General features: G+C 36.7%; 1 protein-coding gene across 3 annotated transcripts; it reads right to left on the bottom strand.

Annotated features, from left to right (window-relative positions):
- Nucleotides 1-697: 697 nt before the first annotated feature.
- On the bottom strand, nt 698-25,724 carry LOC144661520 (rho GTPase-activating protein 15-like). Of its 3 annotated transcripts, XM_078522313.1 has the most exons (18): nt 24,783-25,722; nt 19,815-20,012; nt 19,182-19,268; nt 18,524-18,604; nt 18,061-18,246; nt 16,345-16,452; nt 15,746-15,816; nt 14,935-15,016; nt 14,420-14,524; nt 12,812-12,910; nt 11,851-11,905; nt 8,388-8,477; nt 7,252-7,356; nt 6,623-6,721; nt 5,718-5,795; nt 4,973-5,107; nt 3,565-3,670; nt 698-2,431 (listed from the first exon to the last, which is right to left on the bottom strand). In XM_078522313.1, exons 1-18 carry the CDS (start codon nt 25,260-25,262, stop codon nt 2,260-2,262), a joined length of 2,337 nt encoding a protein of 778 aa, XP_078378439.1. In that variant the 5' UTR covers nt 25,263-25,722; the 3' UTR covers nt 698-2,259. The 3 variants fall into 3 exon arrangements, with proteins under 3 accessions (XP_078378439.1, XP_078378440.1, XP_078378441.1); XM_078522314.1 differs by lacking the exon at nt 8,388-8,477 and having other exon boundaries at nt 24,783-25,724; XM_078522315.1 differs by lacking the exon at nt 18,061-18,246 and having other exon boundaries at nt 24,783-25,720.
- Between the last annotated feature and the right edge of the window lie 11 nt (nt 25,725-25,735).

The following is a 25,735-nucleotide window of genomic DNA, read 5'->3' as shown; positions in this document are numbered from 1 at the left end:
GTAAAAATGATTTGATGAAAGACATTTCTCAAATGTTCAATTTATTTGAAAGTTAAAACTAACTTTGTAGAATAAGACAATCAAGGAATCGTTTATTAGTACGTTTGAGAACTAAATGACGTGATGTTTCTGCTTGGAAAAAAAGCTTTCAACATCAAGTACGTATTCCTTTGTGGCAATGGATGAACTAGGACAAAACAGGTCTGCAATGCGTACGTGCATCACTTTTTGACAGCAAAAGACTTCACTGTATTCGAGGGCCTTTAAACTTTCGAAAAGAAGCCACACAATTTACAAGTCAACACTACGGTGCACATAACATGCATCACAAACCTATTTACAAAACAGGATAACACAGACACGAAAAAGCAGAGACAAAGTAAAGCAGAGCACAGGAGCCTCGACCCCTTCTGCAACCAGGGTCTTCGTCAGAATAACTGAAAGTACCACTCAAAAATTTAAAGAGATCTGTACGCAGGCTGTCAGCCTTTTCACTCTAGAGTTGCAAGCAACGAAGGCAATAATTAGGATACCATACAGACTCTTCCACACAAAAAGTACGGCTTGCGTTTTTCTAGGAAAAGTATACCACTTGTTTAACTTGAAAAAATCAAGAGCCTCGTATAAATCTCTCCTTTTTTGGAACAAATGACGTTAGAACCTTAAAAACTACTGCCATGAAAATGCTAAACATTACTGACTCATTATTAAATTTATTTAACCAATGCCTGACTTAGCAAATCTATAACACTATAAAATTTATTTCCCTCTATACACTTTTTGAATTACCACTTTAATTTTAGACCACAGAAATTACTTGTGAAACAGGTGGTCTCTACAATAGCCTTCACACGTTTTTCTGCCAATATGTCACTTCAACTCTTGGCAAAAACACGTTAAGAGTGAAGTACGATAAATCTAATTGCAATTATTTATCACGCTGTAACAATTTCCCAAGACACAAAAATAGGAATGTTTTGTTATTCGCACAATCTTCCGAATCTATACAATGTAATAAAGAATGTAAGGTGAATGTCTTAAACAGCCTGAAATATCATAATAAATTGCATACCTATAAACAATAACCAAAGTTATCTATAAACTGAGAACTCTTGGTCTAGAAAAGACGTTTGAGAGAAGTGTTAGTTTGACCCAAAAATACCATACTGATGGCGTAGCACTACAGAGATTCGAGTAGTGTTTTGATTGGTTGGCTTTCAATTTTGGCGCGTAAGTAAGAACCAACAAGAAGGCACTAGACGGTAGAGCCACGTCATCAGTGTGGAATTTTGCCTGGTTAAATTTTAGAATAGGGCCTTTGCACGAACCGTTCACATAGTACAACAACAGCCATGCTAAGCCGCAAAACATGTGGTAGGACATTCAGAACAAAGCGACTTGCACCAGCCAAGCTTCACCTTCCTTTGTTTCGAATATCTCACTGCGAAACTTGCGGCTCAGCACGGCTGATTTTGTACCATGTGACTGGGTCGTGCAAAGGGCCAAGAGAACTCGATATTGTTTGTTTTACCTTGTAGTTCATATCCTTATGAAAATAATGGATTTTTAACCGTCTTCCAAAATGGAACTGTGTCACGGATTTAAGCCAAATTTTGCCATAAGAAAATGGCCGCCAAATTGAGTGAAACAAAAAAAAAAACAGGTAAAACAGTGAAAGAGCATTTCAAAAACACAAATACAAAGAAAAGGTACGGGTGAACAAAAATTGAAGATTAAAAAAGATTGCGATATGAGATTAACTTTGAGAACTGTTCGGCCTAACAGTTCTCAAAGTTAATCTCATTTGTTTGTAACTTATAATTACTAAACTCAGCCGTGACACAGTCCTTAAATCTTATTAAGCTTGTGGGCCCTTTAGACGGTGTCCTCTAATTCAGCACTAATATTTCGAATGCTATTTTAAATTTGATTCAACTTGGATTTGCGTCTCAAAATATACGTCTCGAAAAACTATATACATGTACAAGAGGCCCTATTCTCAATGAGGAAATAATGACCAAACCTTTGTCATATCTTGACTGAATAATTGAAAACTAAAACACCTTGAGTTATTCCTTCGTGAATACACAGAAGTATCATTACTCGTAAACAGTTGTTTCTTATAAACTGTTACCACGAAAAACTACTTTAAGACTTCACATGCTACAAGCTACTAAATGTTACTACATATTCTAATTCACAGAAAATTCGATAAGTATATTACTTTTCTTATATCCCTCTTGTTTCTATAGATTAAGTTTATTTAAACACATGATCATATTCCAAGAGAAGAAATTCTATAATTTGGTTTTGGTGCACCATATTGACAGCTATGTCTCCTGAATCATAGCGCGGCCACATGAGATTTGGACCCCACACGATGGCCACATTCTGTGCTGTCATACGGTTAGCTTCACTCTGATCCATTAATCTGAAATAATAAAATTAATAGATTAATAATAATAAATTAATAGGTAAATTTGTAACAAGAGTAATACATTTTAATAAATGTAAAGGAAACATCGTAACAAGTTTCTTTTCTTACAGTTTTGAAGGGGTAAATAAGTCCAACTTTAAACTCTTTTTAAAAATGTTCAGAAATGTTTAATCTTCCTATTAATACTGTCTTTTTACAGCGTACAACAATCGTATGCGACATTTGAGCGATAAAAATGCTAATAAACAATCAATATACAGCCAAAATGAACGACCGGGAGCTTAAGAGGGGACTGGGCACAAGTAGTTTCAATGGCGTTTTTCTCAAAATCTACATGTATGACCCTACCTCAAAATTTCAGAAATTAAAAATTGGCTCTTATTAAACATTCATGCAAAATAAAATAAAAATCTGCAAGACAGATCTTTCGCAAAATAGGTGGTTTTCACTGTCACGCCGCGAAAAAAATAAATCCAAAACTATTGAGTCAAAAAAATCAAGAATAATACAAGTTGTAGAAAACTATTCTATAAACTACTTGTCCAAGTTTCAGGTCTGTTCGTTTTTCCGTACTCGAGTTATATCCGACAAATTGTTTTTCGCAAATTTAGAGAGCACAGTATGGAACCGCCATGTTGGAGCCCAAGCAGTTGGGCTCCAACATGGCGGCCGGAAATCAATAAAAACATCTGGCATTAAATACTGCTACAAAAAGCGGTCGGATCACCCTCATGAACAAGTTAACATTCACATAAACACTTCTCGCTAAACCTCAACTGTTCAGATTGTTACAAATTGCAGGATAAGGCATTTTTTTTAACAAAACGTGACAGCCTTCTGGCGGCCATCTTTAATCTAGTATGGCGTAAAACTCCGAAATTCAAAATGCTCTTTCTTAAAGATGGCCAATGCTAAGGTAGAAACCCTAACAAGGTATATATTAAGGACGTCTATTAGGCAGTGAAGGATAAAAACTCAGGGGTCTTGCAATTTTGGGTTTTAGAATTTTGATGACGTCACGTGAAAACCAAGAATAGGAGAATGTGATATTTTGCCTATTTAAAAAATAGCTTAAATTCTGTCTTACAAATTTTCATTTCATTTTATTTCATTTAATGTCTACTTACTTTCGTAAATGACGCAGCAGCACCTTAAGCGTTTCCCCATTGACCTTTGGCATCTGAACTGCCAAAGATCTCATTGCAGTTAACTTGCCTTTCCTTGTGCTTTGTTCTGTAAAAAACACAGTTAAAGAAAAAATAGCAATAAAGCCCATTTGTAACAATTAACAACTTATTGATTGGCTTATTACAAAACTTCAAAAGTCCTGTAGTCTCCTTCGTCGTTTTTTGGGTCGTCGCGCAAGGCTTCTTCCGGTTTGAGCGCTGCGTGACAAGCTCAAAACAACGGCCACAAAAGAGACTAAAAGCCGAGCAGAGCTAGTACCCATGATTATTGAATAGCCTTCTTGGTAAACGCAACTTTTACTGTTGATTGATTGATAGCCAACTAAGGTACACCTCACTGACAGCCGCTTGCAGAAAATGCACGTTCATAGTCTAAATCGCTTCATGGTCTAATTCTTGAGTAAATCACACAGGTATATTACAAAAAAATCGATTGCTCTTTCTATCGGCAGAACAAAAGGTACATGCATAACACAGCAACAAATTCAATGGAAACCTATTAGGAGCCTTTGTTGACCGGCGCCTTAGCTCGAAATTTTAGTTGAATTGAGGACTTTTTAATACAAGCATGAAACTTGGCACAATGAAAGTTAGTGGTCACCAACAGAAGTTATTTCAGATATAGTGCCAAGCCCGAAAAACGCCAGTTTCCATGGAAACCGTAATTTATTAAAATCAATGAAATTTCGTGAAATATTTGTTTGTCCTGGTTTGGCAAACCAGGACAAATTCAATTATGTCCGGTAGTGATACCAAGTCGCACGTACAAAATTTAGAATGAAATGCTGTTATTTAGACCGTTCACAGCCCTCTGTATTTTCCTATTTTTCTTCTGTTAGCGAACGGCGAACGCTGGGATCGGAGAATGAATCGCGAGAGACCTGGACGCTAGCGCAAAACGAAAGACGCAAGGGAACAGAGGGCGGGGAAATTAAATTATTGGTATTACAAGATGGCAAAAAATAACAATGGTAAGCCTAATTTAAAGCATTCATATCTGTAGTTTTGCAATAAAATCTACAATAAAAGGTGTACAAAAGCACAAGAAGAAGTGCTTCGTGGGGGAGGGGCCTCTTGGCTGAAAATCTCATTGCTGTTTTCTAACTGAAAATAGGAAATTAGCGTTGGCACTATATCAAGAATTGATTAGTATGTGAATGCTTGTAATCTTGCAAAGTTTGGTGCTTGTATCAAAAATCGCACAATTCAGGAGCTAAGTCGCCGGACTATTGAAGAAAGAAAACAGCTTGTAAAATTAATGGTAGTGCTGGATGGAATTCAACCCTAACATAGATCATTAGATCCATATATTAAGATGAAATAGCTAATATAAAGGTCTTTTACTTACTTATTGCCTCGACAAATCCACTAAAGAAATCATAAGGAATAAGAGGCTCAGGGAGCTCCCTAAAGTAAAGCTTTAGAGATCCAGTGAGCGCGTGAACATCATCAAACGGTGGTTCACCAAGCACTATTTTTTCCTCTGCAACAAACAACAACATTTAAACTTTACATTATGTGAATGTTTAAAATATTTCAAGAAAGAGACCTTCAAAGGTTATGGCAACGTAAGCAGTTGCAAAGAGCTCCACTGTTGAGCTTGTTGGCTTCATACATCAATGGTTCAACGATTGGGTCATTTTATATCTTCAGTGGAATCCCAGTTTCTCAAACCTTCCGATAACTAGAATCAAATGCTGTTAACTTAAGTTTGCTTCACTAAGCAGAAAAATGCAATTTTACTGCTAATTTCTTGAAAGCCCTGAATTTCTCGAACCAATTTTCGTTTTCCTTGGCAGGTCAAATTGCATCGTATTGTGATTATGTCAGGAATGCTCCACGAGGTCTTTAAACTTGTTGGACTTGAATCAAACTTTTATTTCAAATGTTACAACATGTCCCAACAGGGAACTAATTTATATTAATACTATAACTTATTCATAAACCTCCTTCACTGGCAAACATGATTTATGACTGACAGATCGTTTTCTTGATAGCATATTATTCATGACACCATTTTTTTTTATTAGAGTTGAAATTTAAAGACCACTCTCCTTGCGATTAAACTGTTAATACTGTAAACAAGTACAAACCTTGATCAATCATTATTCTGAGTTTTTGCACTGTAGAGACATTGCCACACACTCTATACAAACCATCATATGACAGACCTGAGAGAAAAGAAACACAAAACAACTTACATCAAAATCTTTATACCTAGGAAAGAGTGTTAGACAACACAAACACAAATTTGTCAGAACGAATGGCTGAGTCAAAGTTGGGAACTGATTACATGCGCACAACAACTTACTTTAAAAACTTAATTACCAAAGCGGCACTGTTCTACCCATCAATTACGGTCAGCAAATATTGTATTATCTCTACTAAAAACTGAGCGTGTTAAGAATAGTTTTAGTAAGAGGTTAGCTTTTAGACAAATTTAGCAGTTAATTGTTAGTTTTTATATAGTTTTTAAATATAATTGTCATAATATTGTAATTTATTTTTAATTTTTATTCTTGTTCCTGTATTTAGCTCTTTTTTTAATATTTTAACCATTGTAACTTTTGATATGTATTTTATCAACTGAAATAAAGACACATTATTTATTTTAAGGCTGCCCAGCATGCCACACGAGGCAGAGCTGAAGTCCAGAAGAGGCAAGGGATAAAGCCCTGGACCAAAATTAACAAGAAAAATAATGACAGGACCAAGTTCTTGATGGAACAAAGGGCAATGATATTGATAATCACGACAGGAACTTCAATTATTACCACAAGTGAAGTAACACTCCCACATGAGATAACTTTCCCAGTTGCTTTTGAACTGCCACCTCTGTACAAAGGGCAGGTTATCACATACCAAATGTGCAAAAATCCAAACACTACTGTAAACTCAACAGCCCCCCCCCCCCCCTGTAATAGTTGATTCTGTCTCTAGGATGGCCATTACACAGGGATTCGGTTGTACTTTACTCATTTAATCTAACAACGCCTACCTCTCTTTTCTATAGCAGCAATGCATGAACTAACAAACACAGGCACTGTGGTCTTCTGTCTTTCACAAAGATGCGCAATGTGGCAGCCAAATACACTTTCTGAAAATTTGACATTAATAGTTACATTAATTAAAAGGGAACTGTTATGGGGTAGACACACACAATGACAGAACTTTCAGTAGCAGGTTTTGTCGTATGTAAAAATCATCTAAACATTATCCACCTAAAGTTTAGTGTCAAGACTGCCGTGGTTAGCTAACACCAATTTGGATTTAGGAAGACGAACTTCAAAAGAGCCTAAAAGTGTCTAAAAACTTAAGAAAAACTTAAGCTCAAAAAAGAGCTAGTAAATTGTGGACACTGAAATAAAATAGAAATAGAAATTATAAATATTTAAGATCTGTAACAGACAATTATAACATGTAGAATTTAGAAAAAAAAGGTGCAAAATTAAGAACTAAGATCTACATAAGAAGCATTCTGCTCCACATTTGTCGTCCAACAGTTCTCCCAAGTTAATTTTCCTAATGGTTTCACTTAAAAGATCTTATGTTAGTGGGTAATTTACGCCATAAATACGGACCTAAATGATGAAACTACACATTAGTTTACCGGTATTCGGTAGTTACCTTTAATAATTCCTTTCTTCTCCAGTTCCTCTATAGGAGGTCGTTTTGAAATAAGTTTGCGTAATCTGTCTCTGATGTTTCTCTTGTCCTCATTCCTGTCACTGCCTGAAATGATTTGAAGCACAATACTTGGTGTTAAAAACAATATACTGCTTTTATTATCATTTACTCCTGTCTTACCTTTCTTAGTACAATTTTTAATGTGAGTCCAAATTCAATCACTTTGTGAACATCAAGAAAATTACTTGGAGAATGTGTTATTTAAACAGACTGAATGTACAGCAAAATTTGTGAAGCTTTATACTTTTGCAACCATTTAAATGAAAGCAAAGTCTGAGTAGTTCTTTCATGTGATGCTGTTGATAACTTTATGCAAGGTGTGATGTAAGCTTCTAAGTCTGGATGAAACCCTAGTATGTAACCATTAAAAAGAAAAGTTTTGAGCGGTATTTTCCTGTTACTGTTTATTATTCTGTACAATGTGTTCTGACTTTCAAGCCTGTCACTGATACCTTAGTGTGTGATCATTAAATAAAGGCTACTCTTTCACGTGGTGCTGTTTTATTTATGCCATACATTGTTTTTATAACTTAAAAGGACTGTGTCACTGCTGAGTTAAGTTTAAATCTCCACGTTTTGCCAAATACTTGCTATGAAACGTATGTTTGCAAAGAAATTACCTGTTATCCATTGGATAAAAATGACAAATACATAGCTTCATTACAACCAGTTGTGTCTCACAGGCATTATAACTAAAAGTTACAAGCAAATGATCTAACTTTGAAAACTGTTCAGCCCAACAATATTTCAAAAACCCATACTGCAACCTGTTTCAATCTTTGTCACTTTTGGCCATCTGTACCTTCTTTTGCATTTGCTGTGTTACTAAAATGTTCTTTCACCGATTGAACAGGTTATTTTTACAAGTTCATCAAATTTGATGGTCATTTCCAATGGCTTAATTTGGCTAAAATTCATGACACAGTCCCTTTAACATGTTCTGTACATTAGCAGATAAAACCCAGCCAGGTGTATGGCCGTTTTAACAAAAGCAACAGCATTACTTTCATGTGCTGTTTTTTTATCCTATACAAGGTGGTTCAGGTATATTCATTTCCAAGTTATTGTATAGCTACCTGCCCTTTTACTGCGTGTGCGAATCAGTTCGACAGGCTGCAAAGTGGTTGGTGTCCCTGGTTCATCGCCATTTGGTGTCCCTGGCTCATCTAAGATGGGAAATTTGGTAATCAAACTTGTAACTAATCTCGCCAGTTTTCAGTTCACATCAGTTACAAGTTCACAATCAATCACTGGAAATAATAGGGTTGGCCTGATTTTCGAATCTTTGATAATAATAATTGGATAAATCTTGCACTCTGTTGGTTCGACGTATGCAGCAGACAAAAATATACTTAGGGCCTCTTCACATGAGCCCGGTTTACGGGCTGTCTCAGTTACCAGGACGGATTTTGACCTCTGTTCATATGGAAAATTTTAGCCCGGTTGACGGGGATAAAATTCAAGAAACGAAGGCAAAATGGCGACACATAAAGTTGCATCTTTTGCGACTATCGTAGCTTTATTGACCCTTGTAACTTTATTAATAAAGCTAATTCGCATATTTCTGAAGTGGAAATAGATACAAGGCAAAATTAAACCATTTGGACGAATTGCGGTTGTTTCGCCTACGAGTTGTTTCGCTAACGACCAGTTCGCTAACGAGTTAGGTCGATTCGCTAACGTCTAAAGTCGTTTCGCTAACGAGCTGTAGGTCGTTTTGCTAACGTATTAAGTTAATACCTTGACGTCTCTTTTAGCTCTTTTTCATCAACAGAGAAACAAAGCTTCTTCATCAACAGAATAAGACAATCGAACTCACGCTCTTGCCGAAAGACAAACTCGAATCGCTTCAAAAAGTTAAGCTTGAAAGCCCGAAGTTAGCGAGCTCTAATTTCCAAGACTTAAAGCCATCATTTTGTTTCCCAGAAGGCAAATTGTGCAGTGTAAATTCAAATTAGTATTTCTAGATTTACGCTATGAAATGAAAACAACAAAGTAATCAAAGTAACTACATTTTATTACAAATCAAACTATTTACAAACATTTTTCTCTCGAAGCCTAAGTCCTAAACACATTTTTCTCGAAGCCTTACTCCTATTTACAATCAGTGAATTATTGAGCACGAGCTGAGTTGTCACGAGCCGGGCCGTTAAGGCGGGCGCAGGTCTTCAGGAGCTGGTCGATGGTCTTCTGTTTCTTATCGTACTTGTCCCAGCTATCGTTGCCACCGGCTCGACGATTGAGTGCGTTGTGCCACCCCTCAGTGTCGTTGTTGGTGCGGATGGGCTGTTTGAAGACGCTCCAGTTACGGGGAAACTTTTAATCAGTTATGGAGTCGCTTTGATTACAAAACCTCGCCAAACTTTTATTCAATTAATATGAAGACGCTTTGATTACAAAACATCGCTAAATTACTGATGATCATATTGTGATGTCGCTTTGCTTACAAAACTTCACTAAACTTTAAGTCTTTGTAATTTGCATATGTTCAGTTAGCCGACCCGGATTGGTCGATTGTTGAAAAAAAGCTGGGTGAAATAAACTTTTGATGAGGTATAGTTGTCTACAATGTTAATCAGTCTTTTACGTTACGCGGAGGACTGGGACTTGACTTCCAGTCCTTTTTCGGACAAACATGGAGACATATTTAACTACGGTATGTTTTAAACTGTCGTGTTTACGTCGCTAAATTTGATGTCATCGTCAAACTCAACGGGTCTTTAATGTGGATTGTTATGTTCTATCATCTTCGTAATACGTTAGCGAAACGACCTACAGCTCGTTAGCGGAACGACTTTAGACGTTAGCGAATCGACCTAACTCGTTAGCGAACTGGTCGTTAGCGAAACAACTCGTAGGCGAAACAACCGGTTACCATTTGGACCACCCAATTACGAAAGGGAAGCTATTTTCTCAAAAAAAGTTGCGTCCCGGCGACTGGGCTGGAGCGTTCATATGGGAAAATATTCTTCCCGGTTGTCGAGATCTCGGTTGCAGAAACCGAGATATCGGTAACCGGGCTGGCCCACCTTCTCATATGAACACATCCAAAATTTTACAAGAAAATAGGAGTGAACCAAGATCTCGGTAACTGGGCCAGCCCGGTCAACCGGGATCATATGAAGAGGCCCTTAATGTAGCAAGTAAGAGATATTCGATGTACTATCAACAGCCGTTTTTTGTCATGAATAAATTATTTTTCTTTGACAGTCAATTATGCATGAACCATAATCAATTGTTGCAATCAATTATATTTTGTTGTCCAGAACATACAGTGGTTTCAAATTCATTGTTCCATGATTGGTTTAAAAAAAACCTGTACCACCTGTTACTATTATTTAACACATGAAAGATTATTACAGTTATGTATGCTCTAAATGTTTACAGCAGCGGCAAGTCTTTTTGAGCACAATTTGTTTTAAGTTTCTCACCTATGGGCTATTCAACATAATATATATCAAGCTATCCTTATCAATTTCATAATAATAATAATCATTTCATAAGAAGCAATAAAACTGCGATTTAATGTTCCTTGAGAACATACATGTATTAAGACATTTTTAACACAAATATTTGTCTGTCACTGACTAATATCAAATGTTTTTAACGTTTTTTTAACTTTCAAAAAACGTTGTTTAAAACGTTTGATATTAGTCAGCGACAGACAAATATTTGTGTTATGAATATTCCTGACTGCAATTTCAGCGTTTACCGTTAAAGACATTTTTGTTAAAAAGCAATGACGTTTCAATGTTGAGTAAACGTCATTATCAAGTCAAAATGAAAGTTAATAAAAATGCATAAATACTAAGTAAAAACAATAGCTTGATTCTGTGTGATTGATCTGTTAGTAAAAATACATTTTTATGAACCTTCATTTTGACTTGATAATCATGTCAAAATGTTGTCGCTTTTTAACAAAGTTTTCTTATATTAAGAAACATTTTATCACAGTTCATTATACCGGTAATTCTTTTTGCTTATTATAGAGGAATCTTTGTTTACAATATTTGCCTCATTATCATAAGTGCTTCACTTTCTGATTGAGCTACAAAAATATAAGTTCTAAATACTGAAAGTACATGGTACGATTAACATTCGCTATAAATTTAAGCCTGATGAATTAAATACTTTTTCTGTCGCAGGTTTGAAAACTTGATATTTCAAAAGAATGTATGGGCCCATTAGCACTTTTGCCATCCAGAAATTCTGCAGTTTTTGAACGGTTATACCTCACACAAAGAGCTGAAAATTTCGCCAATAATTAAGTTTCACAAGCTCTTTAAATATCTGGAGTCACTTTGTATATAGCATGATTCCTTTTCTACACAATGTCGTATGTTAATGAGGCAAAATGTAAACAATGACGCTAGCAAAGATTGCCCTATTGAATGCTTTGCAACCAAAACTATATAGTTGTTTGTCCTCCACCAGCAACACCCCAATCCTCAAACCTAAAACACCAACATTGTTGACTGCTGTGATTATCTGATTCTCATTGTAATTTCTACCTTTACCGAATGACAGATAAAACAATACCTTGTGATGACTGGTATTGAACTGAACCTGCAACTGGCAGAGGCTCTTCTTCATTCTACAAAATGATCATAATACAACATAAGGTCATTTTAAAAGGCTGGTTCCCATATAATCACCCCAATCGTTTCTATTGCCTCTATCACCTCAAAACATTTTCTTGCAATCAGGGCCACTACATGAGAACATTACACAGACGATCACTAACATCTGCGGTGTTTGGGGGGCAATCATGATCGCTTGGCACCCCCATGTTCTATCCTTCTAGCTTCTCTTTCCCTTCTTAGCTGTAAAACTGCAATAACTGAGAAGACAGGAGGCCATGAGTTCTGCTCTTTTTTATCAAAGGCTGCCATTGTGCTGGATCTAGAGCAAAACTGATTGTTTTTCATAGGTCTTCCCTCTTACCTGGCAATCAAGACAATCATATAAGAACCCCCAAACACTTTGATTGCCTACAATCATCTCAGTATTTGCAAATGATCGATGTGATCAGGGGGATAATATGAGAACTAGCCTTCTGGTCACTGCACATCACCACTGCTTATAATATAATTTCATGCAAGAATAAATGACAAGCAGTGCTTACAGAAGCGATGACATTTCACAAGGGCTGTAGGGAGACTTAAATAATTTTCAGGTAATAAATAAAAAAAATTAATATAAATAAACGAAGCTGACAACTTGTGCATGAAATGACTGTTTTCAGGTAATAAATAAAAAAAATTAATATAAACAAACGAAGCTGACAACTTGTGCATGAAATGACTGTTATCCTACTGCAGCTTACATGTTTTGATTTAAGATACAGTGTTATTAATGGCACTGGGAGAGCAAAACATCTTGCTCATTAAAGTAAAACACGAGGGGCTTTAGTAGGAATGATGATTTTATGACCACTGCTCTAACTGAATGATCACCACAATCCAAAAAACACAGAAAACGTGTTATACTCAGTTCTTACCAATCTCTTGATAACAGCAGCTATGGCACTAAACCAGTTATTTGCTTCCATTTGGTGATCGTGTTGAAGGAGAAACACAAGCCCAGACACTGCTCGTATCTGAAAGAAATTACCAAACAATAAAAGAAAATCAAAAATTCAGCTGCAAAACAATGGAAGCAGTTTAGTTTCAAAAGAGTCTAATGCTTGCTCTCTACGTAACAAAACATGTAATGACCATTCCTAACAAACTAGTCCGTGTTTTTTTAACCTTGAGTCCCGAAAATTTTCCTTGCAGGCAAAAAAATTAACTTGGTGGAAATATGAGAAAGACTAATTACGAGGTACTTGGAAAAACTCTCATTGTTCTCACTACAGGAATCAAACCTACACGTATGATCTGCATGTACCAGTCAGGTGCTCTATCACTTACCTTATTACAAGAAATTTTCGCGACACGTTAATTTCGCGATTTTGAGGTGCGCAAATTTCGCGATTTTGCGAAAATCTTGTATTTTGAATCACTTTAATTTTGCGTTTTTGAATAAGACACATTTCCTTGGCAATATTATTTAACATGCATTTGATTTAAATATAACGACTTCATCAAAGGAACAATAACGTCAAAATTAACACAAACGCAAGGGCGGGACTAAATCTCAACATTAGCAACAACACAGAAGTTCTCTCAATGTCTACAAGTAGGTCATGCTTGTACGTGCATGGGTAATTGTTCTCGAGTCAATTGACGACAACATCCATTTACATTGAAAATTCCTTCCTTCTGTTGTACTTAACTTATTCTTTCTTGATTATTTTCATATAAGAGTCACTTAATTTTCGCGTCATGTTATGTTCGCGACACTTAATGTTCGCTTTAATTTTGCGATTTTTTAAGAATCGCGAAATTAACGTGTCGCGAAAATTTCATGTAATAAGGTAGTTGCAGGGGGTTCATGAGAGCTATTGAGGGCCATATCACTACATGTGGGTTCAACATGTTAAAAGGCCACATGACTAGTATAAATAACTTTTTGGATAACACTACCATAAATGATCTAATAAACGCCTGGCGCATCGATTAAATTTTAGGGGTCCTAGGAGGGGCATTAAATAAATGAGGCATTTATAAGAGAGGGGTGTTTATTTCACTTCAACTGTAACAACGTCAGCAAAACAAATAAGACGAGTAGTTTGCTCACAGAGTAAGATAGGAAACAGAGGTTGCTAGTAGGAGACAAATCTAAACTCCGCTAATTCAAAGCTTAGAGATGTCATTCACAGACACAACAATGTCATGTCTATCTACATCTATTGCGTACGTAAAGAAAACTTTAAATCTCATCATCGTGTCAATTCAGAATTAAATGCAGGCTACTAAGATGTAATTGTCTAACTGTAAAACTCTGCATTTAGGCTTGGCTAAATCCCTTGATGTGTTCTTCACAACCACAATCAACAACTACAATGACAGAGTATATTAAAATAAATACTGTTATGGTAGTTGTTGTTGTGATTGTTACATAAAACAATCTAGTTTTCAAAGGGACCAGTCATAAATATACGGTTTATATAATTTATTTAACACTTCAGTGATAAAACAACAATATGTACAGTACAGTACAGTACCTGGAATGCATTTTTCTTCTTGGTTGTCGCTGAAGGAGCCCACTCCAGGGAGGCTCCTTGTAAAACACAACTACTTTCTGGTTTGCCATGTGGAAGACCAGGTTTCTGTAAGTGTTACAAACATAACTAATTATTTTTCAACCTACATGTAGCAAGCTGCTGACTATAAACTAACAAGTTCAGTGAAATCTTGATTTCTCAAATCCTCAATTTCTTAAAGCTCCTGATAAGCACTTGAACCAAAAGCTGTTTCCTTAGACTTTGCTTCATTTAGTTGAATACTGCAATTTTACGTCCCATTTCTTAAACTCTCCTGTTTCTTAAACCAAGTTTTGTTCCTCTGAGGTTAATCAAGAAATCAAGGTTGTGCTATATGTTGTAATCATTGTAATAAATTGCTTGGCGCTGTTGCTTAATTAAGATAGCAAAAATATCGCTTGACCCAGTCAAGATGTTCTCCTATAAAACAGCCCCTCACAGACAATACAGCACAAATAATGAACTGTTAACTGTACCTGGGCAGATGCTTTTTGGTCCTTATAAAACACCAAATTTGCGGAAAACAGTATGACAAAGGTCGGCGTCCAGGAAACTTTTCTGCAAACACACAAAACCGGTAATTTGTAAACTAACACTTACACTTTATACTAAGAACATAACCCACTGGCTGACTTAAGGTTAACTTGCGTTTTGGGTAAGCAGGTATTATTTATTATTATTGATTAGCTGAGACAACTTCTTGATAAGAAGGGCAAAGCAAAAGATGAACTAAAATAATGTTAAAATGTGATAATAAGCTCACCCCAGTTTATCTCTGTAACATGTTCTTTCCAAAAATTTCATCCTATGATCTTCGCGAGGCCACACAAAAAATAATTTTTATTGTCTCTACCCAAACTAAGAACTGACTATCCAAAATGTGATTAAAGTGGTGCACTTTATGAAACAATCTTCCCAAAGAACTAGGCACTATAAAAATTCTTAGACATCTTCAAGAGAAGCATAATTAAAAATTAAGGTTCTCTACTCCCACGTGGCAAATATAAAAACCAGTAAATAGCAAAATTAAATGAATATTCTCTCTTTCTTTTTCTGTTTTTGTATACTAATATTTTTATTGTATTAAACTAAAGTTCTCATTTATTCAGTCAATGATAAAAGGCTGTCAGAGTATGCAGCTTAAAAGTCCCAACTGGTCAACTATGACAAGTAACTTTTTATGCTTACTTGCCCAATGAGAAGGAGACAAAGCAAGTCATCCGCTGACTCAATTATGATTTTTAAAATAAAACTCATTCTGACTTCCAGCACTGTAACAATACTTACTTGACCTTCTTTCCACCTCCTTCTAACAATTTCTTGCGATTTAACACTCCTTGTTTTTCTATTTCCTGGAACTGTAAGCAGAGACAAACTATCCTTGACTTCAACTTTTTTTTCACAATGGGTATTAAAATTATTATTGGTGTTCATTACAATCATCAGCATGCAAAGAAGCACATGTCTGATAGCCTGGGGCTAGTGGATTTTGCAGTTGGGCTGGTGGATGTTGTCCTTCATTTGCCCAATGAGAAAGCTAAAATTTTATAGGAAAAAATCATGCTAAGAATGATTTTTTTGGGCTAGTGAAAATGACTTTCAGGCTAGTATACATGTATGCTGGCTTCAGATTACCAATAATCAGGGTCTTCAAAACAAGCCGGCAACTGAGCGGCTCCTTCTTAATATGTTACCGGTTACACATGTCACAGCAATCAGCTCGCAATGATAAGGTTGGCGTTGTTACAGCCCCCTTCTTTCCCAGCTGCTGAAGCCTACTTCAAAACATTTTGAAACCCCTGAATAATTTCCATTCATGGTACAACTACAGTTATGCCTGGCAAAAGGTCTCCCACCAATGAAACTTTTTAATACACTGTACTTACAAAATTCACATTATCTGTTGTAGGAGTTGGGGGTGCCGGCCAGTTGTAATCTTCTCCACCTGACGACACACTCTCTCTGGATTGTACAGATGCTGATCTCTCATGAAACTAATAAAATACCATAATAAAGTAGAAATAACATAATAATTAAAATGAATTTGGTGACAGCCCAACTTTGTTTGCATGTTTAATGATATTTTGAGGAAAAATCATGATTTTCTCCGAAAAAACTTAAAAAAAAATGTAAAGTCAGATCTGTTGTCCAATAGGATGCCCCTGTTTAGTCTCCCCCGGGTGGGGGATAGGGCCAGTTTAGTGCATCCAAAATAAAATTATTTTTCATACAACTGCCTATTTATTATCATAACACTAGAAACCAATTTAGCATACTACAATAATTGATTTTTACTAATGTTTCTTTTGTCTAATATTCATCATCATAATCTGACTGAAACATGGAAAATATGACTCAAACTGGCTCTACAACTCTCTCGACAAAATTGCATCTGTTAATTCCTCTAAATCAGTCATGACAGATATCCATTGGCAAACAATAATAAATTATTTGTAGTAGTTAACTTATGAAACCAAAACACCTTAAAGTTATGGAATTTAGAATGATAAAGTGTATAAAGCCTACAAGTATGTAAACAACAGGGAAAATTATAATTGAATGATAGAGCTTATAGTGAATTGTATGAAGATGTAGGTGCATAAAACAGAATGTGCAGAACACGAGCAAAGATTGGTTGATTTGTTTAAGGAATGTTTATTATCAACAGTCATGATATAATCAAATGATGAGAGTGTATAATATGCATGAAGATGTATTGACCAAAATGTGTAAAACATTCATTTAGACAAGCAAATATTGCCTGCATATTAGCATGTATTAGCAGAAGTTGAGGTGAATAATTATAGAAGGTGAACCACGTACAAGGTCAGATATCAAATGATGACCAAATGTGCAAAACACAAGCAAACACGTCCTGCATATTAGCAAGTCTTTTAGCAGTTGAGGTGTACACTGTATAATAACAGGTATAAAGCATGAGCGTGGTCAAGTGTATGACCAAATGTGTAAGAACACAAGCGAGGATGGCATGAATGAAGTATGTGCATAGAGGCAGCAGAGCATTTTGAAACTTTGGGGGGGGGGGGCATCATATTCCAAGCAAAGTTCATACCCCGGATGGGGGGGGGGGAATCCCCCTACTCGAATTTCCCAAAATGTCTTTAACAGTGTCTGGTGTGTCCGTAATCGATTTGTGACAATGCAGACGATCCTGGGTTGTTCTTAAGATGTCAGAGGGCAGAAAATGTGTTACCCTCGTCAAATAAAGACTTTACTTTTACTTACTATTACTAAATGTACGCTCTGAAGTCGCCAATGCCTGTCAAATGTAATCTTAACAGATTGTGGACCCCTCCTAGTAGCATTTTTGGGAAAGGACCATCTTCGAAAGTTCATATTATCCCGCCAAGCACAATCCTCACAAAACAATTTGTGTCTTGACAAACCCCTTTCTGCTGCACTAGCGATACTTTCGGCACTGAATTGTGGGGGGGAATGAACCCCCAAATTTTTGTTTTGGGGGGCTATAGTGCCCCCTGACCCCCCTGCTCTGCCACCTATGGTGCAAGCAAACATTTGAATGTAGCCAAAGTAGTACCTAGAATGTCACCTGGAGCGATTTTATGAAGCTATGCACTCACCATAGGAGGTGGGGGGAAGCCATAAGCAGCTGCAGTCAAAGGAGCTGCAGCAAGATTTGTTTGTGAGTTTCGTGGGCTTGATGTCAGCAAAGACTGACACTTGGAATTTCTAAGACTGAGATTTGGAGAGCGTCTTCTGTAGGTGACATCCAGTGCTTCAAAAGACTGCCGTGTGGCAGGTTCAACCTGCAGAAAGCCAGTGATTGCATTTATGTGAACATTACTTACATTTAACTGGCTATAAGCTGGAAGAAAATGACATACTGACATTTAACAGGCTATAAGCTGGAAGAAAATGACATACTGAACATGGGAATGTAATACAATCAGTGAAAAAAATGCATTTAACTTAATAAGAGAGAGAAGCAATACCATCTTGTACTGAAACCCAGAGTTTGTAAGGCTTTTTACCATTAGGCCACTGCAACCCTATTTTTGAAGCTGAGATAATTTGATAATTTACCTCTGGAAGTTCCCAAGAAGAAGCTTCACCATTGACTTGGTAATAATACACTCTTCCCTCATTGTCTTTTGAAGGCATCCACTTGAAAACATAATTATAAAGCAATTTAAAGTTAATTTATTTAATAAATAATTGCATTTATGTCATTAATGCTACCAATATGTTCTTATCTACATGTACGTACATTGTGTTCAATATTCCGACTGTTTACAAGTTTAGATTTTACCTGAACACAGCCAGTAGTTTGAACCCAGCACAACTCCTGATATAAGTTTGTCAAACTATTTTTTAATCATCTGCTTACACAAGAGATTTAGATCGATATATTCCTACTTTAAATTGATCACTTCATGTCATGTGAATATACACTAAGCTTCCAGCTACTTTACAGGTATCCCACAGTAAAATAAAAAACAAAATAATGTACACAATAAACAGACAATAAAACAAAACTTAACATCAATGTAAAAATGAACTTGCCAATTTTATAAAAATCAATGTAAAAAAAAAAAACATTTATTAAAATAAGTCCCTTTCCCCCTCCCAACCCCCCCCCCCCAAAAAAAAAAAAAAAAAAAAAAAAAAACTTATATACAGCAGAAGCAGATACTTATATAAGTCAGATTACAATTTGGAAACTGGCCAATAAAATACTCACTTCTTCCTCACTATATTCATTAACATAAACCAGTTCATCAGTTGAACTGCTGCGTGAGATACGCCATCCTAGGGGAGGTGTCGCCCACTGTTGAGGATAATAGTAATAATTAACAATGACAAAATATTAACTGAAGATTTTCTTCTCAAAACAGATGTTTATAAAATGGAAATTATCTAATGATTAGAATCTTCAGTACATCACAGTCAGCCTGAATACAATGTGTGCAACACCCAAATGATTCAGCTTAAACATTTTTCTTGCTGTTTTGCTTTTCTTGCTCCTACCGTGTGAAGTGGGCAGAAAGACCTGATCCCAGGAGAAAAGGGGACAGGAGGCGAGGGAAGGGGAGGCGGGATTTCCAAGGTGGCAAGAGCCAGGAGAATTTGGTTACATTTTGCAAAAGAAATGAGACAAAGGGGTGGGTTGTGTTTTAAAATTTTGTTGTTGAACTATTGTTTGTATTCTTCAAAATTATTAGTTTGTTTGGTTTCCAAGTGGCCCGTTTCAAGTGGTCACACTGCAAAAGTAGAAGGTCCACTAATCTTATTATCATTCTTTATCATATCCAGGTACTGTACATTATATAGCAGCTGGATTAAATGCACCATAAAACAGACTCACAGCACTTACCCCATCGTTTGGGGGAGGGGTTCTGGAACGCGATATCCTTGGGGGTTTCCAACTTGTCTCGCTAGTCTTAGAGTTGTAATAACAGGGTCGACCACTTGATTCATCAGTGATTATAACCCAACCAACTGGGAGGGACTGTGATTTTGGTCGATCTGTTGATCTTGGTGCCGAAAAGCTTCCTCCTGGACGGGCACCGGACTGTAAAGAAAAAGAATTGTGTTGTAAGAACACAACATACACAAGATGGCAGATGTACAGAACATGTTTTATAGTAATGAGCATGTGCCAGGTGTAGACCACTAGCCTAGCAAGCTTACAACAAATGCTACAAAATCCCTTACTACTTGATAAAGGTAAATGGCGGCTTCAGTCGAATCTGCTTTGGAACCAGGAAAAAAATGTGACAATTTTTTCAATTATTGTGCAAGCACTAAATATAAGGTCAGGGGTACCATGTTTCCAAAGAAAATTGTTCATATATGTTATTCCAAACAATCAAATCATGACTCACAGCTATTTAACTCATTATATGGCGTTCTAATAAAAAAAGGGAAGCCACGAGCCATGCGACCCACACTGCCAGAGCTTAACCCGGTTTCCATAGCATTAGGTCACGACTAGTCCGTGACAGGGTACCCGCAGCATTGTGTCGCTGGTACCTATTTAATATACACCTGGGTGGAGGGAGGGGTGAGAGTAAAGAGTCTTGCCCAAGAACACAACACAGTGACCCCGGCCATGGCTCGATCTCAGAACGCTCGATCCAAAGTCCAGCGCACTAACCATTAGGCCACTGCGCTTCCCATATGGTATTCTAAGGGCAGGTAATAATCCAGGCATAACTAATCGATGACATCAATGACATCAATGAAATCAATGAGTAATCGATGGGTAATCAGTTGATTAGTCATTGATTATTGCCGATGATCAATGAGTAATCGATGACTAATCGATAGGCCACAAAATTTTTGGTCATCGATTGCATCGATCAGTCATCGATTAGTCATTGATTGCATTGATTACTTATCGATATAGTCTCGTGATTGAAAACCGGAACTTGTAAAAGTATTTCATACTCAAGCTTGTACACGCCATAACAATCTAACAGTATCATGGTTACACGTAAAAAAAGTACAGAAAGTAAAAGTGCTTGCAGCTGTTCCGGTGCGTAATGTAAGTGCTTATGACGGCTGTCTCCCTAAGCCGCGAAGCAGTTTTACTTTGCTGACAAACATCCACCGAACAAAATCTATAACCACGTACAGTGAAACCTCGATTTAACGAAGGGCCAAGGGACTGGGGAAATTTGTTCGTTATATCGAGAGTTCGTTATATCGAAAACCTCGATTTAACGAATTTTAGGAAAAACAACCAAAATATTCGTTATATCGAGGTATAGTTAATATTTAATTTTCAACGGTGTTATATTGCACTGGACTGCACTGCCCAGCATTTACGGAACTGATCAATTACTAATAAACATTCGTTCTTTAATGTCTATACGAAGCTATTGTCTCAGTACAGATCTGTATATAGCTACGGTACTAAAGCCTGAACAGGCAAACAAAACTACTTAATGCGTCCTCCATTTAAGAAATTCCTCAAAATGAACATCCTCTCGATAACAAAACGCTTCAGGGATCGCGTGCCTTGTGCCGTGTCTTCCACTCATTTTTAAAGCACAGAGGACAAATATCAGTGGAAGTGGTTGGTAAACAAAGAAACAAAGGCATTCAACTAGAAATTCTAGCTATGTATTTCTTTTCCACAAGAAGCCTTCAAAGATAAAGAAAACAATAATTAATAGAACTCACTAGAGACAAAGAGGATAAAGTCGAACTGTTGAGGTTTTTTGTGTTTGTCACAGTTTGTATATGTATACAGCTAGCGCTGTAATGATCTGTTGCCCTCTTGTTACAAGATCAAACAAATTTCATCCTTGTTGATTTGATTCGTACTCATCTTTCGTCACATGTTGACATTTATTCGTTATATCGAGGTATATTTTACGTTTGAGCTTCTGGATTGTGTTCGTTATAACGAGGATTTCGTTAACTCGAGGTTTGTTATATCGAGGTTCTGTTCCATACATTTTACTGTAATTTTGGCCGGGCTGAAGAAAATCGTTCGTTATACTGAGGACTTCGTTATATAGAGGTTCGTTAAATCGAGGTTCCACTGTAGTCGATTCTTGTCTCCGTACTTGTTAGTTTCATTTCCAGACTGGTTGGTTTTCCTGTTCAATTGTTTTGTTATTAAATAAAGAGTTGGGTAAAGTGAAATATTGAAATATCATCTGTATTTGTAATTAGCCCTTCACGTCTTGATATGCCGGAAGGTTATTTGACCTTTTCTGAGGACGTAATTTCGTCAACAAGAATGCCAGTTATAAAGCAAAAATTAATATGACTAACATAGATAAAAAAATCACAAAAAGGTACAAGAAAGCAAAAAATGTGTCTTTTGTGTGCAGTATGATAGTTGATGAGTAATCGATGCGTCATCGATGAGTAATCAATAACATCAATAGGGGGCTTTTTTTTTTTTTTTTTTCCCCCTTTTTTTTTTTCCCCCTCTCCCGCCCCCCCCTCCCCCCCCCCTTCTTTCTGGTTCCCTCTTGTCTTGTGATGGCAAGAAATTTTGTTTTTGTTTTTGTTTTTGTTTTACACACTCAATTGAAAACTGCTCAAGTAATCAATTACATCAATGAGTAATCGATGTCATCGATGAGTAATCGCTAGTCCACAAAATTTTTGGGCTTCGATTACTCATCGATTACTCATTGATCATCGCCAATAATCAATGACTAATCAACTGATTACCCATCGATTACTCATTGATTACCAATTGATGTCATTGATCATCGATTAGTTATGCCTGGTAATAATATAAGGGCACGTAATTGGAAAGATTTTAATAACCTAATCCTTTACCAAAGTTAACTTCAAGGTGTTAAGGCCTCTGCACACATGGGAACAAGACACAGGGACATGTTGCAGTGACAAAATCATGTGTTGTTCACACTGGTAGGACATAAAGCAGGGATGTGTAGCAGGGACATGTTGCAGGGACACGTCCCCTCGTGTGTGCTGACAATTTTTGGCTCATGCAACACAAATTTTGAGGCAATTTTGTCCCTGCAACATGTTGCAAGGAATTCAACTCATTAAATTTCGTGGGACATGTCACAGGGACAAAATGTCACAGGAATGTGATGTCCCCTCGTGTGGACGGTTTTGCAACATGTCCCTGTAGAAGAATTTAGCAAAAACAAAAGAAAGAGTCCAGTTTAAAATAAGAAATATATATTTTAGGTAAAAAGAATTTTATTTGTTTTTTACGAAATTCTTTTAAGAATCCTGCAATGACCGACCTACTCAATGTGTTTACCCCCTTTGATTTTTAGGTGAATAGTTGAAGAGTGCACCCCAAATAGAAATTTGAAAGAAACAACAAAAACTAGACTGGTACACTGTAGTTCACTGTCTCAAAACTCACAGAATTTAAATTTTCACATTGTTGTTTTGCAGATGATAACTAAGACATACCAACATGTATGACTAGTTCACACTGGGGATGTGTCGCTGCAACATGTCCTCATACATTTTCTTGCATGTGTACATATTGTAATTTTGTTCCTGCTACATGTCCCCACTACACACCCTGCTTCATGTCCCTTCAGTGTGAACAACAAATGATTTTTTTGATGCGACATGTTGCTGTGACATGTCCCTGCATCTTGCCCCCACGTGTTCAGAGTCCTTTATGCAGTCCAGGGCTGTCATTAAGTTTTTAAGCAGCCGTTGAATTAAAGTTATCACCCACAACATTTCACTCTGTACGCAAAACATAGCACCTATCTTCACTTGTGACATTGAGTGAACTCGGGTGTTACGGTTTATGGCCCTTAATGACAGCCCCTTTGGATGAGGCATTTGTCTTCACAACAAAGTCATGTAACAAGCTGAGCAATGCAATAAACTGAAACAAAGCTTATTCAACAGTATAACATTTTGTTGCTGTTGCTGTGCATGCTAAGGTTTTTACAATACGAAGATGACAATTTTATGGAACAATCTGGTCTTGGATTGCCAAGTTTTATTCCAAGGTAAGGTGCATGAACTCGATCAACATTTAATTGCATTTAAATGCTTTAATTTTTTGTGAGAATTTGAATTCGTTTGATAATTGCCAAACTCATTTGATCCCAATAGCTCGATTAAGTTCATTTAAGCTTGATTAAGTTGAGTTGTTATGTTTGGTATATTTAATATAGTTAACACTTGGAAATCGTCTCTGTTGACCATACAACTAAGACTAAAGTGAAAATATTGTGTTGCGAATAATTTCCTGTCATTTCTAAGTAGCCAATTATTTATAGCTTGGAAAAGCAATTACAGATTATGTGACCTCGACCTTTCTATATACATCTCTGAGGTTTTCCAGTATTTCCATCTAGTACAATAACGAAAGCTCTAGTTTTCCAGTGCATTGTTTACTCTGTTCTGGTTTGGTGAATGCTATTGTCTGGCAGTCCGCAAATGACGAAAAGCGATCGGTGTTTATTGTTTTGAAATCCTTAACGACAAACAAAAAATGACACGTTTCCGTTGTAAAGTTTCTAAGAGCACGGTGAAAGTTTGAGTAGAAAAGCAATAAAGTTGCGTGATAAATATTAACAATAGCTTTTGTCGATCTTTTTGCCATGTTTGTGATCAATAACAGAATTATTTTTTCAATAAATGACAAGATTTTCCTAGCCCTCAAATAAGCAATATTTGTAAGATGTTTCGGAATTGGTTTTATCTATAACTGGTCGAATTTGTCTATTATTCTTTAGCTATCAATATTGTTGATCTATCAAACACGGTAACAAACAAATTTACTTTGATCCACAATAACAACACAGAACAAAGGAAATTGAAACCTAAATCGCGGGTTGAACACAAATCAAAATATCACACTCACCAATTCTAACGACTTTGCCAGCGACTTAACACTGGACGAAACACTTTTAAATCCAGTTGATTCACTTGAAACCCCATTGGAATCAACTAAATTTTCCTCCGAATTAGCAGTTCCTTCGTTTTGTTGTTGATCGAGGCGATCGTCACCGTTTTGTATTGTACTCTCTTCGATCGAATTGTTTTCTTCCTCAACGCTTTCAGCGCCGTTTTCCTCAATCGTCACACTTTCGCCATTGCAGGGGCGATTGTTATCAAAATTTTCTACATTTTCGTAAATTGGATCTGTTCTTCTTTGTACAATTTCTCTCATGTACGACGCTGGAACGTACATAGGCTTTTCCGAACCCTTTTTAACTTGCCACCAATCTCCATTCGTTTTGTTTAGTAGCGTGAAGCGATCTCCTGTAGCAAACGCGATAGTTCGCCCGTCACCAGCTTCGTAAGTATAAGGATACAGAGCTTCTACAGTACCATTAGCCATAATGAGGCCTTGAGCAGAAGTAATTTCCCCTCAACGTAGATTCATATGCTAGGTTTCACAACCTATAACAGGCGCGTTTCTTCCCCGATGTTATTGAAGATGCGAGCGCCATATTGGTAGCTGCATTTTCACGCAATTCATCCAGAGGTGTAAGAGAACTTTCGACGAATGAATTAACCGAGGTTTACAACGTTTGCTATCCACAAAACAAGAAGACAATCACTCATGCACCTTTTGCGAGATAACTTCAAACCTTCGACATCCAATCAAACAGGACCATGTTCTGAGACGTTTAGGTGCAATATATCCACACAAAACAATCACATAATACGTCAAACCCCACACACATTGGTTTTCGTTTGAGCTCCGCACAATCAAGGACCTGTCAGTGTGGAAATTTCCGCAATTGCAGCGATAGAAACCGCGGCATCCGTCTAAAAAGTGAAGCTTATATTTCGCTCTCGACGAATTCG

This window comes from Oculina patagonica, chromosome 7 (genome assembly GCF_052425735.1).
Source record: "Oculina patagonica isolate OP01 chromosome 7, crgOcupat, whole genome shotgun sequence".
Taxonomy (NCBI): domain Eukaryota; kingdom Metazoa; phylum Cnidaria; class Anthozoa; order Scleractinia; family Oculinidae; genus Oculina; species Oculina patagonica.
Note: the sequence above shows the minus strand (reverse complement) of the source record. Positions and strands in the feature narration are given on the sequence as shown.